This window comes from Candoia aspera, chromosome 1, assembly GCF_035149785.1.
Source record: "Candoia aspera isolate rCanAsp1 chromosome 1, rCanAsp1.hap2, whole genome shotgun sequence".
NCBI lineage: Eukaryota > Metazoa > Chordata > Lepidosauria > Squamata > Boidae > Candoia > Candoia aspera.
This window is the reverse complement of record NC_086153.1, coordinates 90,773,343-90,789,734: the sequence shown is the minus strand read 5'-3', so window position 1 is coordinate 90,789,734 and position 16,392 is coordinate 90,773,343. Positions and strand designations below refer to the sequence as shown.

The 16,392-nt window shown below is 39.6% G+C and overlaps 1 protein-coding gene across 1 annotated transcript in view; it reads left to right on the top strand.

The window, feature by feature from the left end:
* Positions 1-263: 263 nt before the first annotated feature.
* ECT2L (epithelial cell transforming 2 like) overlaps positions 264-16,392 on the top strand; it is a 47,461-nt gene continuing 31,332 nt past the window's right edge. Inside the window, exons 1-7 of the mRNA XM_063294594.1 lie at positions 264-344; positions 3,529-3,641; positions 4,596-4,758; positions 7,806-8,058; positions 9,033-9,166; positions 10,664-10,701; positions 12,973-13,201. Coding sequence (XP_063150664.1) covers positions 279-344; positions 3,529-3,641; positions 4,596-4,758; positions 7,806-8,058; positions 9,033-9,166; positions 10,664-10,701; positions 12,973-13,201 — 996 coding nt within the window. The 5' untranslated portion in view covers positions 264-278. The remainder of the gene's footprint in view (positions 345-3,528; positions 3,642-4,595; positions 4,759-7,805; positions 8,059-9,032; positions 9,167-10,663; positions 10,702-12,972; positions 13,202-16,392) is intronic.

Below are 16,392 nucleotides of genomic sequence, written 5' to 3'. Positions count from 1 at the left end.
TATTTGGCCTGCTTTCAGGGCTTTTGTGATTAGGATGCAGATTTTAGCTGAATTTAGAACTCAACATTTACTCTTGAGCAAGGAAGTTACACCATTATTCCATTTCTAGGTAGCCACTAATAGGAATCTATTCGATATGTACAGCAGAGTTAACAGCAGAGGAAACTGACCACTGCTTGAATAATTATAGTTCATACAATATATACGCTTCATGGTGACATCTGAAAAGCTTAGGATACCCTGCAAGAGGCAAAAAGAGTCCAAATCAGAATCAGACAATGGAAATCCTGCCTACACGATTCAGTTCATGGACACCAATTGAAAACAAATCACTTAACAATCAGGTGAGTTAGTATCTACTGAAGTTACACAAGTAATACATTTAAACAGCTGAACTTCTGTTTTTCAATTTAATATTTCCAAAGCTTTCGTCACTCACTTGTCCACCAATGGCCTGTTGTTTAAATGTTTCCAGAAAAAAAAAGTGCTCTATGTGCCAGTTTGTTGTAGCAAGCATGTGCATACCATGAAATTGTGGTACCCAGTTCTGCCTGTAACTGAAGACCGTCACACTAAACCATAATAAAAACTGAATGATTGAGTTCTGCTCACCTTCTGGCTTCAACCTAAAGAATATGTCATTATTTTAGCACTTGCTAACATAGGGGTTTCCTGGAGCAAACAGCTGCTGCTGCAGACAAAGATCGTTTTAATGAACATTTGGCCTGTGGTGTTTATACTCTTAACATAAATCTGGGAATAAATACAGCTGCCTAACACAGCTCTTGTTACTTTTTTGCCTGCTAAAATCAAGATCTGTTAAATCAATCTCATATCCAAAGAGTTTTACCACAAACCATGAATGTTTTCTATTTCTATTTTTATTGAAGAGGTACTGTTTTTATTGTATTTTAATCTGTATTTAGTTTTAGTTTTATTGTAAACCGCCCAGAGTCCCTCTTTTGAGGGAGATGCGTGGTGACGAAATGTGAAGTATAAATAAATAAATAAATAGACGTAATCAATTGGTGCAACATTTTTGTTGTGATTGCAATGTGGGTATGTGCATTTGGAGAGGTAACTGTCAACCATCAATCAAGAACCCTAACTCATTTGGTGGGGGGGGAAAGCAAGATTTATGCAATTTATATCTCTGTCCTTATTCACGTACAGGTAGTCCTTGTTTAGCAACCATAGTTGGGACTGGCAACTCATTAAGCGAAGTGGTCACCAAGTGAAACCACTGCTGTGCTTATGATCTTACTTCAGTTTTCCTTTGCTTTATGGTCCTGCAAAAGTCATAAATATGAGAATTAGTCATAAAGTTACTTTTTCATCACCATCGTAACTGTGAACAGTCACTAAATGAAGACTACCTGTAATGTACATTATGTAGAAAGAAAGATAGCTACCCAACCATAATTAGTATTATCAAAGCTTACCATCTTTTTATACAAATTTTTTTTTATCTTGCATTCTTTAGGATAGGAGATAATTTCCACAGTCAGTATTAGGCAAGATTATTCAACGCACATTTTGGATGAAAAACTAGTCAAAGGTCTTAGCTGAAATAAGTTACTTGTCAGCTTGATTTATAACTGAATGTAACTTTGAAAAAAGAAGTGTGGTGTAGCCTAGTTTAAGATTAGCCAGCCTGCTTTGACATTTGCTATCAACCTCCTTGATATACTTGGCTCAAAAGCAAGTTCTATTGCGTTTGGGATTTGATAAGCCAAATCATAGTGAAGGCAGAGAATTCAGAACACTGACTTGCTTACTAAGAGGGATTCCCTTAAGTAGCCAGTTTCTATGTAGCTAGATACAAGTCAAACTGAAATAATGAAATATAGAAGAACTATGACATTGGCATGTTTTAATATGCTATTCATAGCTATACAAGAAAAGAAATATAAGAAAAACCTATACAAACACCAGCTCCGTCCATGGCCCATTTTCTTTTACGTTATATCCTCTATAAGGACATCCATGCAGACATGTTCTGTCTTCAATACCTATAGTCAGAACAGAAGTGTTTCATTTCTCTAGAGGTCTCCAAATTATGCTATCTTGCCTATGGAATTTATAGAGTTGACTGTCTATCCTTCAGGATGTTCAGGATTTTTTCCCCAATGATTTTACATTCTGCTTTTATTGTTCTTTTTATTTTATAATGTAAGCCACCCAGAATCAGGCAGGTTCAAAATTTAAATCAATCAATCAATCAATCATATTGACATCAGTTTTAGCAATTTTATTAATTTTCTGGTTTGCACATTTTGGATCTTTGATATAATAAAGAACTACTACTACCTGGCTTAATTTTTTTTCCAAGATTCTATTACAAAATAAACCAAAATGGGATGCTGGTGGCATGCTGCAAAGCTAAATGTTGTTTCCCAGCATTATACTTATTAATAATATCTTTATTATTTTTTAATCATATCTTAGGATCCTAGTTAGGTCTCCTGGACTCTCTTAGAAAATAAAAAGGGTGGAGGGCTCCAGCCTGGTGCTTGGCTGGAAAAGGGTTCCTGTTTTTCATGAGAAAAAAGCAGCATATTAGAAAGTATATGTTTTGTGGCTGATGCCCATTTTGTGAGGTTGGCTGTTATTTGTTTTCAAAATTCCAATGTGTTCCCCAGACAATAAAGGTTGTTTGCCCCTAGTCCAGCCTTTTTTAGGGAACAATCCAGCCAGCCAGAACTTCAACTGATGTTAAGGATTTTGTTCAAGAGCATAACTTTGCAGCAGGTCTGTGGCCCTCCAGATATAGCTAAAGTCATTAGCAGCGGCCAATACAGCCAATGTTGAGGGCTGCTGAGAATTGAAGTTAATGTTGAGGACTGCTGAAAATTGAAGTTTGTTTGTTTGTTTGTTTATCAAATTTCTATTACCGCCCATCTCTCCCAAAAGGGGGACTCTGGGCGGTTTACAATAAAATCAAAAATTAAAAGCATATAAATTACAATATAACAACCAATAAATAAAGATGAAGTAGATATAAAATCCAAGAGCTGAAGATCTTATTCATTGGGGAGAGATCTATGGTACTAGCCACCCCCAAGAAGAACTGGTGCCCGTCCCACCCCAGGCGAGGCAGCAGAACCAGGTTTTCAAGTTCTTCTGGAAGGCCTGGAGCGAAGGGGCCTGCCTCACCTCCGGGGGCAGAATGTTCCAGAGGGCCGGTGCCACTGCAGAGAAGGCCCACCTGGACCCTGCCAGGTGGAATTCCCTTACCAGCAGGGTTCGCAGCATGCCCTCTCTGCATGACTGGGTGGGACGGGTCGATGTTAAGGGGATGAGACAGTCCCTCAGGTAACCTGGTCCCATGCCATGTAGGGCTTTAAAGGTTAAAGTTAACCAATGTCTAAGTACCCCAGATTCTTATCCAAGCTGCATCTTATAATAAGGTTATAAAATGACCCTGCAGTGAAAACTTCTAGCGGTACTATACATGGAATGGTCTAATCTTGTAAGTTATTGAGCTGTCTTTGTTATTTTAAAAAATAAGTTTGTGGCTTTGTTTAGCTTTATCAGGAAAGAATCAGGCTTGTAAGCCACTGGTTTGACTTGTGGACAGACAAACAGCGCAAACAATTTCTGCTCTTGATACTGAGCAAGTGCAGTAAATCACAGTTGAAGTAAGTGAGCCACTTTTTTTTAGTACTATGCTTTGTGAGAATAAAAAGTAGATTATGCAAGGGCACCTCCTATAAAATGAATTATTTACCCCACCAATGTTTGCCCTTTGTGGTATCCAATCCTATAATCAGCTGGTGTCAAGTTATAATCTGTAAAATTGCCCCAGGTTTATAAAGCCATAAGCATATTAAAAAAACAGTACCAACTCTGAGGAGAATAGTGGCATGGTTAACATGTAATACATAAGTAGATGATTACCTAAGAATGTATTTATGTTGCTGCCCAACCTTGGATCAGCAAAACAAATTTTATTCTCTTAGGCAAATATGAGATGGCACTTCCTCCATCTCATTTATGGAAGCCAGTGACACTGGCACCTTAATCTTATTTCAATACTGGCAACAGGATAAAGTCTTATCCCATAAGGGATGGTAGCAAAAGACTTAGGGGAGATGTAAGATGTGTTTTGTGCCACGCATAGCCCAGCTTTCAAAGATATGGGGGGAAGTAGGTCAGAATGGAAAAAAAAAACATCAGGTGGAGGTCTGCCTCTGGTGCCTAAGATCTTGGCCTGAGGATACCTAACGTTAGGGCTGGCTTTGCCTAATATTGAACCTGCCCACTAGCTTCCTACATTTGTAGATTATAAGTATGTGTCAATTCACAGACACTGACAAACAATAGTGATGTTGCCCTGCCTCAGAAGATGCTGCCACAAAGAGATGAAGGGAACTTGAGAAGTTGGGTAGATGGGAAAAGGAGGGAGGGAGGGGGAAATCTCAAAATCATGGCTTACCTGTGAAATGTTTAGAACCTCAAAACATTATGTGGCTTTGTATTTAACATAAGCCACGGTTCACATTTTTCAGTCCTCTTCTAGCAATATATGTAGGTATTTCCCTAGATCTGATAATTCATTTAATCTTCTTTTGTTTTCCTTCCTTGTTGCATAGGTGTGCTGAAAAATGGTTTGTAGAAAATATCCCACTGACCAATGTAGATTTCACCACTCTGCTGCCACGTTTTATTTCTTTGTATATATTCTCCTTTCTCAGTCCGAAGGATCTTTGTGCTGCAGCCCAAATCAACTGGCACTGGAAATTTTTAACTGAACAGGTAGTATCAAAATGCGCCTTGTTCTCAGATGAGCCAATGCTAATTTTTCAATGCAGAAAATGTGTATACTTTCAAAATACATCCTTATTTAGCACCTATTACTCCTGTGCAAAGTTCTGCCCGGCATGGGTGGAGGTGGGGCAGTAGTAAGCTGTGTTTGTTTTTTGACATTATGTGGCCCCCTCCTGGTATATATTTGTATACTTTGTCTATAAAGTCTCTGGCTCTGCACAGCGATAGAGGATTTATGTTAGCAAATTGAATCTTTCACAAAAAGATTTTGATGCAATGAAAAAATCCAACTGACAAAATAATGAGGTATCATCATCATCATCATCTGTTTGGTCTGCTAGAGCCTTGATCCACTCCTAGATCCACTCTGGAAAATGAGGTATCTTCTAGAGCAGCATGAGAGAAGTTGTCAGGGGAAGAAATACATAGGGAGGGGAAACTGATGAACATTCCACTCCTTTCCACCACAGGCAGTACTCTATGATATTGCTTCTGTCCTGTACATTGAGGGACATAAATAGCTGTGGTTCACAGTTAGTCTGGCTCTAAAAATCAGAAATACTACATTTCCACAAGGAACATTACCTCTTATTCATTACCTCTTATGACAACCTTATTGTCAATAGAAAGATGCAAGATGATTCTCGCCAATTCTGTGTCCTTGCTGACACCTCTAAACCTTTTATCACAAATCTCTTCCAAGGAATGATGTAACGAGCTGCAAGTGAGAGAACTTACAAAAATAATCTTATTTCTTCTGGATTTGTAATAGCCTTTGCTGATTTAAAACCGTTCCATGAATAGAAAGATCCTATATGCTAGAACTATATGAACGGAAAGATCCTACATGCTAGAGTTGTAGAACCATGGTCCTCCAAGTGAATTTCAACTCCCAGCTGTTCCAGAATATGTGACCCATGGTGACATCCTGGGAGTTGCAGTTCAACAACGTTCAAAAACGATAGGTTACCATCCCTCCTCTACACCTTTGAATAATCCCTGCCGAGTTCAACAAGAACTGAGTTGTACAGATCCACTTTGTAGTCATCGCAATTAAACACCAAGTTAAATGTTCTTATGCTCATTGGTTTAAAATGGCACAAATGTTTCCAACATTCCCAAGTAAAGTTTCCCATTTCTGTTACTTCAAGGATATATCTTCCTTAATTACAGCCATTTCTTTCCAACCTTGAATCCTTAGATGATGTTGAACTGCAGTTCCCAACAACAAGCATGTCCAATTATCAGGGATATGAGAACTATATACTGTAAGTCACCTAGAATTTGACAAGTAGGTACCTTGCAAATAAATAAATAAACACACACACACACAATCTGAAGATCCAGGCTGAGAAACTATGCTAGGCCAAAAATGATTTTCAGATATAGTTTCAGGATGTTAAATCCTATCTCATAAATTTAATATCTGATATGCACACTATTGTAACTAGTGTGATTTAAGTTCAACAAATTCCACAACAGCTCCTAGAAATATATTTGCATTTAATCTTATATTTGAATTCCACAAGTACCATCATATCCTGAAAAGAAATCCTTGGGAAATTAGATACATGGATAACTCAGGGGTGACTGGGGACAATAGGTTGGAAGTAAGACAATGAATAGGATGGGGAAAAATAATGAAATGCAGAATGCTGTAATATTTTTAGTGTGTATTCCTTGCCAAGTAGACAGTCATGCATATATAACCAATAATAGCTGCCATAAGCCTGGTAAAATGCCTATACTATGTATTGCAAATAGATAGGTAATTGCTTTATTAGGAGAAAAATCAGCTTGTGTTGTATAGTATGTGTGTAGGATGGTGATATAAAGGGGACAGATATTACAAAAAAGAGATGTTGAATTTTTTCCCTGATAGCTATTGCAAATAATTTTCCCAATCTTTTCCTATGGGGACAAAAGCTTAAAAGGAAGGAGCATTTGGGAGCAGAGTCATGCAGTAATAGAGTTAAGCACTGTTTCTCTACCCAGCTTTTAAGTCTGTGCAGGGACTATATTCACATAGCATGCTAAGTCCAAAACTGGCAAACCACATTATGGCTTAGCCATTTAGTATTTTAAATGGCTCTCCTCTGACAACAGCTCTTCCCTAAGAAGATGTCTATCAAGCGTTTAAGACACGGGGTTCATATTACAGGTTATTAAGAGAACATATAATAGTTTTAGATCAGCAGTTCTCAAAGTACTGCTTTGAGTGGGGTAGACCTTCAGGAGGTCTACAAAGTCAAATAAATAAACATTTAAAAATTTCTCAGTTTTAATTTCTAATACAGTAAATATTGATAGATATAACCCACATAAGCCAAAGCTCTTTGGGATCCTCAATCATTTTTAAGAATGTAAAGGGATCCTGAGACCAAAATGTTTGCTAACTGCTGCTTTAGATGTTACCCATATCTTTTACAGAGATCCTTCCACAATCAGATTATAACTACCTCAAGTGGGGGGCAAACAATCCTTCTGGCAAAGTTTAAAATTCATTGGCCTTGTTCAAATTTAAAGTGGGATCCTACCAATACAGTAACAGGCAATAATTATTTTTGTATTCAGGTGGCATCTATCAGATCTATTCACTAATTATCATACGTATGGAATAACTGTTAGAACTGAAGTATAGCCTTGCTTCCATGTCTCTTATTTTCTTATTTATTTCCTTATTATTTATCTTATTTATTTATTTCTAGATTTCTTCTATTTCCATGCACTTAGCTATTATGGTATGAGAGTCATCATCTCCAATTTAAATTAAGCGAGATGATGAGGATCCTGAGTTAAACTCCAAGGAATTATCTTTAAATTTCTTTTAAATAAAACAGGTTGCACGTACCTTCAAAATCAAGGAAAAGGGAGAAGCAGATATTAGTGTACATTGGTCCCTTAGATCTGCTTCTCATACAAATCTGATGTTATCTCATCAAAAATTAGCCACACTTTACTTGATTTGATAAGCTTTGATAATACAGTAACTTCTCTTTGAAAATAAAGCATTTTTTTCACTTCCTTCACTAAAGGACTGTCTGTGGATGCCAAAATGCCTTAAGTTAGGGTGGTTTCTTCCATATATTCCTGAAAAGAATGAATATGGTGCTTGGAAACGATACTATATTGCCTGTGCAACTGACTTGGACTATTTAACTCCTATAAAAACTGCATACTCCCACAGCACCACCAGTGCTCTTAAAGCAAAAAATGAAGAGCAAGAAGAAAGATGGCAAGCAAAATGTCTACGGAAATTTATTCGAGAGAGACTGGTGGTGCGCAAAAGTAAGTTTGCTTCAGTTATTAGTAAGGAAGGATATCATATTTTTGACTGTAGCAGCTGGGAATTAGCATCATTAGGTTCCCAAGAATGTTTGAGATGTGTAGGAGTGCAGAGCAAGTAAAGTCCCAAAGACTAAAGTCTAAAATAAATATATTGAAATAAATAGCTTTTTAAATAATGACATGATACAGAAAAATGGAGAAGGTTTGGCTGCTTTTAACCTCTTTTCACAAATGCAGCAAAGTGGTAAGAATATTATGGCCTTCTCCTCTCTTTGAAAACATGGATGCCTTCTTAAATTAATGTAATTATATTCCGTGGGGCTTGCAAGTAACAGACTCTAATGAATGACTCCTAGACTTCACATAAAATGATTGCAGGAGTGGAATACAGTTCATAGAATGAGTCATCCCTTCTCTTCCCCATCCCTTGTTGCTCCTACAAATTCTCCTCTCTGCCTGTGCCAGTTTCCTTTGGATGCCAGCAGTTGCCCCTTTAGTTGCAGCCTTGACACCTGGTCTGCAGTCTCTTTTTTCACCCAATCCGGGACAGGAATGTGTGGGCCGAAGTTTTTATTTGCACCCCTGTGGCATGTTCGTATCACAAATGTTGTGGTAAGAAGAACAAGGAGAGAAAATTGAACAACTCATGCCAATCTTCTTCTTTAACTGTTATGACAGTTAAATATGATGGAAGGATTGCCTTTTTTTAGAAGAGCAAGTTGCATGTTTGTACGTTGCATGTCTATAAAGAGCAAACTGTGTGTCTAATTGTGAGTGGCCCATTGATTCATGTATAGATTCTCTTCTGTTTAGGAATCTTGCACAGCTTTTTAAAATCTAGAACTGGCTATAAATGAAAAGATATATTTAAATTAATAGTATAACTTGTCAATGAAAAAGCCATATACAGAGAGCATAAATAATTACCTTTTGAAACTAACATACAATATAGTTGAATGGGATTTATGTTGCAGAGGAATTATTCAAAGCTCGTCCACCTTGGTTAAGTGGAACATGGAGCTCAGGATTTTACAAGTCTGGATTTCAACCACGTTTGTCCCAGTCTATCCATGACCAGGCTAGATTACCAGCTCAATTCTTAATGAAGGTATTATTTTTCCCCTCTACCAGATGTCTACCGCTTTCATGTCTGTGCATGCAGAGCTTTATTGAAGCCTTGTCTCTGTCCCAAAAATAATGTTCAATAACAGTGCTTAGTGCTTAAGCATGTGCTGAGGAGAGCAGTGCATCTGCAGAGGTGCGCTTTAGGGGCCTCAGTATCTGCTCAGAAACAAGCCCCAGCACCAGGGACCTCATTGCCAGTCCCTGGCCTTGTTAATCTCATCCTGGCAGTCCCTGCTTTTCCATCTTTCTCCTCTGACTGAATAATGATAATAGGAAAACAAATCTCTTCCCCTACCTCCTTTAGATGGCAATGCAGGTTGACCTAGATGAAGGGAACAGGGATCCAAGAGATGACGCGGAGTGGCAGGATCTTGTCTCGTACTTCCCAGTGCTGTGACTGACACTACCTCTGTGTTTGTACCAAGTGCCTTTTTTCCTCCTTAGAAAAAGCATTTTCTGTATTTTGACAGCCCTCACTGGATTTTAGCAGTCACTGCTAAAGTTCTCAAGATAAGGTGTGATACTTTTAATTTTAGTCTTGTTGCAGATCTGGTTATGACTATTAAATTTGATGAAATATGATTGCCTTTTTAATAGAGCAATCAGCAGCAAATCAACAGCAGCAAACTGATTTACCTGAATCCAGTCCACTAGCTTTGAGAATTCAATCTGACAGAGAGCTCTTAAAAAGTTTATCCAACCATATAGGGAGTAAATGTCAATGGTTTGTGGATTGGTATTGATCAAAAATATTACCAATTTCTTTTGTTCTGAGCAAATCAATGTGCCCCTGACCTGTACATCCCCAGAGGTAGAGTCATTAAAAAGAAAATGCAGGAAGACCCATTGCAGTTTAAATGTATATGAAAAATGAAATATCAATATGATAATGATAATGATAATGACAATATGATAGTGATAATGACAATACATTCTCTCTCCTCCTCCCGGTTGTATCCTGATAACAACCTTTGGAGGCAGCTAAAACTAAGAGATGTTAATGCCCCAAATCACAGAGCATTTCATGGCCAAGGGTCAAACTATGCAGCAATTTATTTTCTCCTCTTGTTCAAAAAATGAATTGCAGTTGCTCATTGATTTGTTCTTATTTTTCCTGACTTGTTGAAAAAAATCAAGGGGAAGCAATATACAGAGGAGAACCTTCCTAGAAGATGGCTTAGAACTGGGTTGGGAGGATAGACCTTGGCAGATTTTATTTTCTACTCTGCCTCTATGAATGGCGTCATCTTCAGTCCTCTCCTCATCCTTCAGCAGGTAGTCTATACCTCCTGTAGGAATTTAGCGCTCTGGTGTCTTTTCTCTTCTTCTGGAGTATACACCTATCATCCTTGGGGTTGTGCTTCTTCTTAGATACGCCACTTAATATCTCTCTCTAAATGCTTTCATTGAAAGAGTGCTTTTCAAATAGATTTCTCAACAGGGTAAATCAGCATCAGGCTTCAGATTAGAAGATGAGAAGCAGTTCATCTTGTCTTCTGTGAAATCCTTACCAGAAAGGTAAATGCCATTTCCAATAAATGTCTCTTCTGCATATGGAAAGAAGATGGTCAGCAAAAGCTTCTACAAGGAATTCAGAGCTAGATAGGAGCAATAGAAGGGAACCTTGGTTTATCCTGTTCACTGCCTGAACTAAGAAAAATCCCCTGTCCTGCGGCAGAAGCAGAGTTTCCTTGCATCCTGAACTCAACATGGGAGCTTGACAATAGAGCTATATATAGGCTGTGGCACAATTTCCCCAGCATCTGCTTGTCTGCTGTATTTCTTAAACGGTGTAAAATTTGAAGAGGTTTGTCTGGTCCTATTGTATAGCTTAGCTTTGCCCTCCCTAAGAGGAAGGAGGGAAAACATACTTCCTCTCTTTGTCCTCTCCCCTTCCCTCTGTTTCTTGTCTTTCCTTTCCTCTGGCAGGGTTCAATTTATGTGCTGCAAATTATATGTACAATGTCCAGTCTGAGAGAGAAAATTGCTTGCCCTGTGTTACGACTGATGAATTGCCCTATGATGATACAGCTGGTGACATAATAGGGCCTCTGTTCACGGTGCCACAGCTAATCTATTCTGAGTCAGCCAAGAAAGGTCTCTGAGGCATCTTTTGTTCATGGGTGCTACGGAGATTTGTATACAGTCTGATTTGAAACATTTGCCTTGGAGTCTTCCAGCGGTGTGGCTTGGTGACCCAGGGAAACTTTGCTGCTGCAGGCAATAGTATGGTATTCCTTTCCAAGAACTGTTTCTGAGATTCAGTAATGGAAGGATTGGTAACAGCAGATAACATAGTACACAGTGCTGTTTCTCTCTGCTACTGGAACAGAAAGATTTGTTGGCTTTGCAGCAGCTGCACCCCATGTTTGCATTTTCCTCTGATCTGTTCTGGGAGTTCTGGGAAGCTTCCTGAACAAATATGCTGGTTTCACACAATTGTGAAGGGGGGTTGGGGGAGACGACATCAGAGGAAATCCTGTTGCATGAGAGGAAATCTGCTGGTGTAATGTTGGAGGGAGACTTCAATCTGACCTTTCAAGATGACCTTTTGAAGATGAGTGCACAACTTTTTTCTCTTCTAATTAAAAAGAAAAGGAAGTCTCTGAAATATTAGGGGCGTGGATTTGGAATCTAAGCTGGCAGATTTGCTGCTAAACTGGTAGAACGTTCCATCTGGAAGCACGAGAAATTCAGGGAGGAGCCATAATATCTCCAGGAAATAATGGGATCATGCAGCAAGCATGATGACTTGCCCGTGCTGATTTCAGCAAAGATGGTTTTCAAAGGCCAAGTGTGATGTCATGTTGATCATAGTTTGGATCTTCCATGTTTGCCTTTTCTTTCTTAAGCAGCAGTCACAGGGAGATCCATATTTAGTTAGAACCTCAGGACAAGAGAAAGGGCTTTTCCTGTCTGTCCAACCCTGGTTCAGAAGCCCAGGGCTCCTGTTCTGTTTTGCAGAGAACTGCTACTGTTGTTGCTGCTGCTGCTGCTGCTGATGCATACAGAACCTAGAGAGTTGCCCCAGAATAAATGAGGTCCAGTATTGGTTTATCTGATCCAGTATTATCCATACTGACTGACAAGTGGGTCTCCAGAGGTTTTGGCATACATTTTTCTGCCTCCCCTGGCTACCACTGAGTTGTTATGTCCATAAATCCAGAGCTAACAGGGGTTTGCCATTGTTGCCATAAGCCCTGCCGTCTTCACCATGGAAGTAGCAAGAGGAAAGGGAGCACCACGGGAGCTTCAGGCTTAGCTTCTGTCCACTTTCTCTTGATGCCACTGGTTGGAGGAACAGATGTAACCTTTTCTAGATTTTTTCTAACACCTCAGTGGAGCACTGCCTCCTTCACCAATCTATATTGGTGCCAGTTTGGTCTAGTGGTTAAGGTGCTGGGCTAGAAACCAGGAGACTGAGAGTTCTAGTCCCGCCTTAGGCATGAAAGCCAGCTGGGTGACCTTGGGCCAGTCACTGTCTCTCAGCCCAACCCACCTCACAGGGTAATGGTTGTGGGGAAAATAGGAGGAGGAAGGAGTATTTGGTATGTTCGCCGCCTTGAGGTGTTCATAAAAGTAATAAAGGTGGGATAACAATTAAACAAATAAATAAATATGTCCACATTCACCTTGTTTGTTTTATTTAAAATATGTATATTCTGCCCCAACCCCAAGACTCTGGATCATAATATCCCCAACTAATATTTTTATATCACCCTCATTAGAACACATCAAAAATATACCCCTTCCTAAGTCACTCCATTGGATTGGGGTGGGGGAGGAAAGGAAGGGAGACTTCCAAGTGGGACTTCATTTATGTAACATTTTATATAATCATAAAACTCCATATGTAATACTAACTTTTTGTTTGTACAGAAGGAATGTTACTTGTAGCAGTTCTTGTCCTAACTTGCCTCACAGATTTTGTCAAACTATTTCACAAGAATACCCCAATGGGATGCATTCTCTCCATCCACACCTGGTCTTGATATCCTCCCACATTCCTGCATATGAGGTAAAACTTGTTTTATGGAATCTGTCTTTCCTGCTTTCCTCCATGGGACTGAATGAGATGTCTTCCCTTTTGTACATACAAGGAGGAGAGATGAACCAATTAGATCCAACCAATCAAACAACAGAAAATTTGCTTGGTCAAATAGGACAGAATACAAGGACCCAAACAATATGAAAACATATTTTACAACTCATTTAATATATGAGCTAAGATTGCAGAAGAGCAAAGAAAAACAGAAAAAAAGGAACTTACTTAGTTCTGCATAGCCTTTTCCATCATTTATTTGCCTTGGGCTGAAGAGTTTAAAGGCTAGTCTTACAAGCTGGATAAATATACTGAACTCAGTCTGTTGATTAACAGAGCCTCCTGGCTCATCTTTGTGGCGGGCATTCTTCTAATGCCTGAGTAAACATCTGGTATTAGAGAAAGACCATCTAGTGTCAAACTAATAAATTTGAAAGATGCAGTCTAAAATAGGAAGAAATAGCATTGTGTTGTTTAAGCTGAGCGTATACATGTAACAGTTTGTTCCATATTCTTTATGTGGCTTATTTTTAGCTTAGTGTAATATGTGAATTTGAATGAATAGTTTGTTTTAGGAGAGTAAACCACAGTTTACAACAATAGCTTTTTGTTGTCTAACTGCAGTTGTGGCTTATCATGAACAGGGATACATAGTTTACTGGGGAGGGGATTATTCTCTGAATTCCTCTGGTGTCTTATGTAAGTATCAGAGGTGCAAGGAAAACATAGCTCTAAAAAGGAGACAAAACAAACCATGTTGTTTATTCGTTTAGTCGCTTCCGACTCTTCGTGACTTCATGGACCAGCCCACGCCAGAGCTTCCTGTCGGTCGTCAACACCCCCAGCTCCCCCAGGGACGAGTCCGTCACCTCTAGAATATCATCCATCCATCTTGCCCTTGGTCGGCCCCTCTTCCTTTTGCCTTCCACTCTCCCCAGCATCAGCATCTTCTCCAGGGTGTCCTGTCTTCTCATTATGTGGCCAAAGTATTTCAGTTTTGCCTTTAATATCATTCCCTCAAGTGAGCAGTCTGGCTTGATTTCCTGGAGGATGGACTGGTTTGATCTTCTTGCAGTCCAAGGCACTCTCAGAATTTTCCTCCAACACCACAGTTCAAAAGCATCGATCTTCCTTCGCTCAGCCTTCCTTATGGTCCAGCTCTCACAGCCATATGTTACTACAGGGAACAAGTTGAATAGGTAGGGTGAGAGGATACAGCCCTGCCGTACTCCTTTCCCAATCTTAAACCAGTCCGTTGTTCCGTGGTCTGTTCTTACTGTTGCTACTTGGTCGTTATACAGATTCTTCAGGAGGCATACAAGATGACTTGGTATCCCCATACCGCTAAGAACTTGCCACAATTTGTTATGGTCCACACAGTCAAAGGCTTTAGAATAGTCAATAAAACAGAAATAGATGTTTTTCTGAAACTCCCTGGCTTTTTCCATTATCCAGCGGATATTGGCAATTTGGTCTCTAGTTCCTCTGCCTTTTCTAAACCCAGATTGTACATCTGGCAATTCTCGCTCCATGAATTGCTGAAGTCTACCTTGCAGGATCTTGAGCATTACCTTACTGGCATGTGAAATGAGTGCCACTGTTCGATAGTTTGAACATTCTTTAGTGTTTCCCTTTTTTGTTATGGGGATATAAATTGATTTTTTCCAATCTGATGGCCATTCTTGTGTTTTCCAAATTTGCTGGCATATAGCATGCATTACCTTGACAGCATCATCTTGCAAGATTTTGAACAGTTCAGCTGGGATGCCGTCGTCTCCTGCTGCCTTGTTATTAGCAATGCTTCTTAAGGCCCACTCAACCTCACTCTTCAGGATGTCTGGCTCTAGCTCACTGACCACACCGTCAAAGCTATCCCCGATATTGTTATCCTTCCTATACAGGTCTTCTGTATATTCTTGCCACCTTTTCTTGATCTCTTCTTCTTCTGTTAGGTCCTTGCCATCTTTGTTTTTGATCATACCCATTTTGGCCTGGAATTTACCTCCAATGTTTCTAATTTTCTGGAAGAGGTCTCTTGTCCTTCCTATTCTATTGTCTTCTTCCACTTCCGCGCATTGCTTGTTTAAAAATAATTCCTTATCTCTTCTGGCTAATCTCTGGAATTTTGCATTTAATTGGGCATATCTCCCCCTATCACTGTTGCCTTTTGCTTTCCTTCTTTCTTGGGCTACTTCTAGTGTCTCAGCAGACAGCCATTTTGCCTTCTTGGTTTTCTCTTTCTTTGGGATGTATTTTGTTGCCGCCTCCTGAACAATGCTGCCAACTTCTGTCCAGAGTTCTTCTGGGACCCTATCTACTAAGTCCAGTCCCTTAAATCGATTCCTCACCTCCACTGCATATTCGTTAGGAATATTAGTGAGCTCATATCTAGCTGATCTGTGGGTCTTCCGTAATCTCTTTAGTCTGATCCTAAATTGTGCAAGAAGAAGTTCGTGATCTGAACTACAGTCAGCTCCAGGCCTTGTTTTTACCGACTGTACAGATGTCCGCCACCTTTGGCTGCAAAGGATGTAATCAATCTGATTTCGGTGTTGTCCATCTGGTGAAGTCCATGTATAAAGCCGTCTCTTAGGTTGTTGGAAGAGAGTGTTTGTTATGCAGAGTGAGTTGTCTTGGCAAAATTCTATCAGCCTATGTCCTGCTTCATTTTGTTCTCCCAGGCCATACTTACCTGTAATTCGAGGTGTCATTTGACTGCCCACCTTAGCATTCCAGTCTCCTGTGATGAAAATAACATCTCTTTTAGGCGTGTTGTCCAGTAGGTGCTGCAGATCCTCATAGAACTGCTCTACTTCAGCTTCTTCAGCATTTGTGGTTGGGGCGTATATTTGGATCACTGTGATGTTAGATGGCTTGCCCTGAATTCGAATTGAGATCATTCTGTCGTTTTTTGGGTTGTATCCAAGCACTGCTTTAGCCACTTTACTATTAATTATGAAGGCTACTCCATTTCTTCTGTGATCCTCTTGTCCACAGTAGTAGATCTGGTGGTCATTTGATGTGAAGTGGCCCATTCCAGTCCATTTCAGTTCACTGACACCCAGGATGTCTATCTTTAATCTTGACATCTCACCAATAACCACATCCAATTTGCCCTGGCTCATAGATCTTACATTCCAGGTTCCAATGGTGTGTTGATCCTTAGA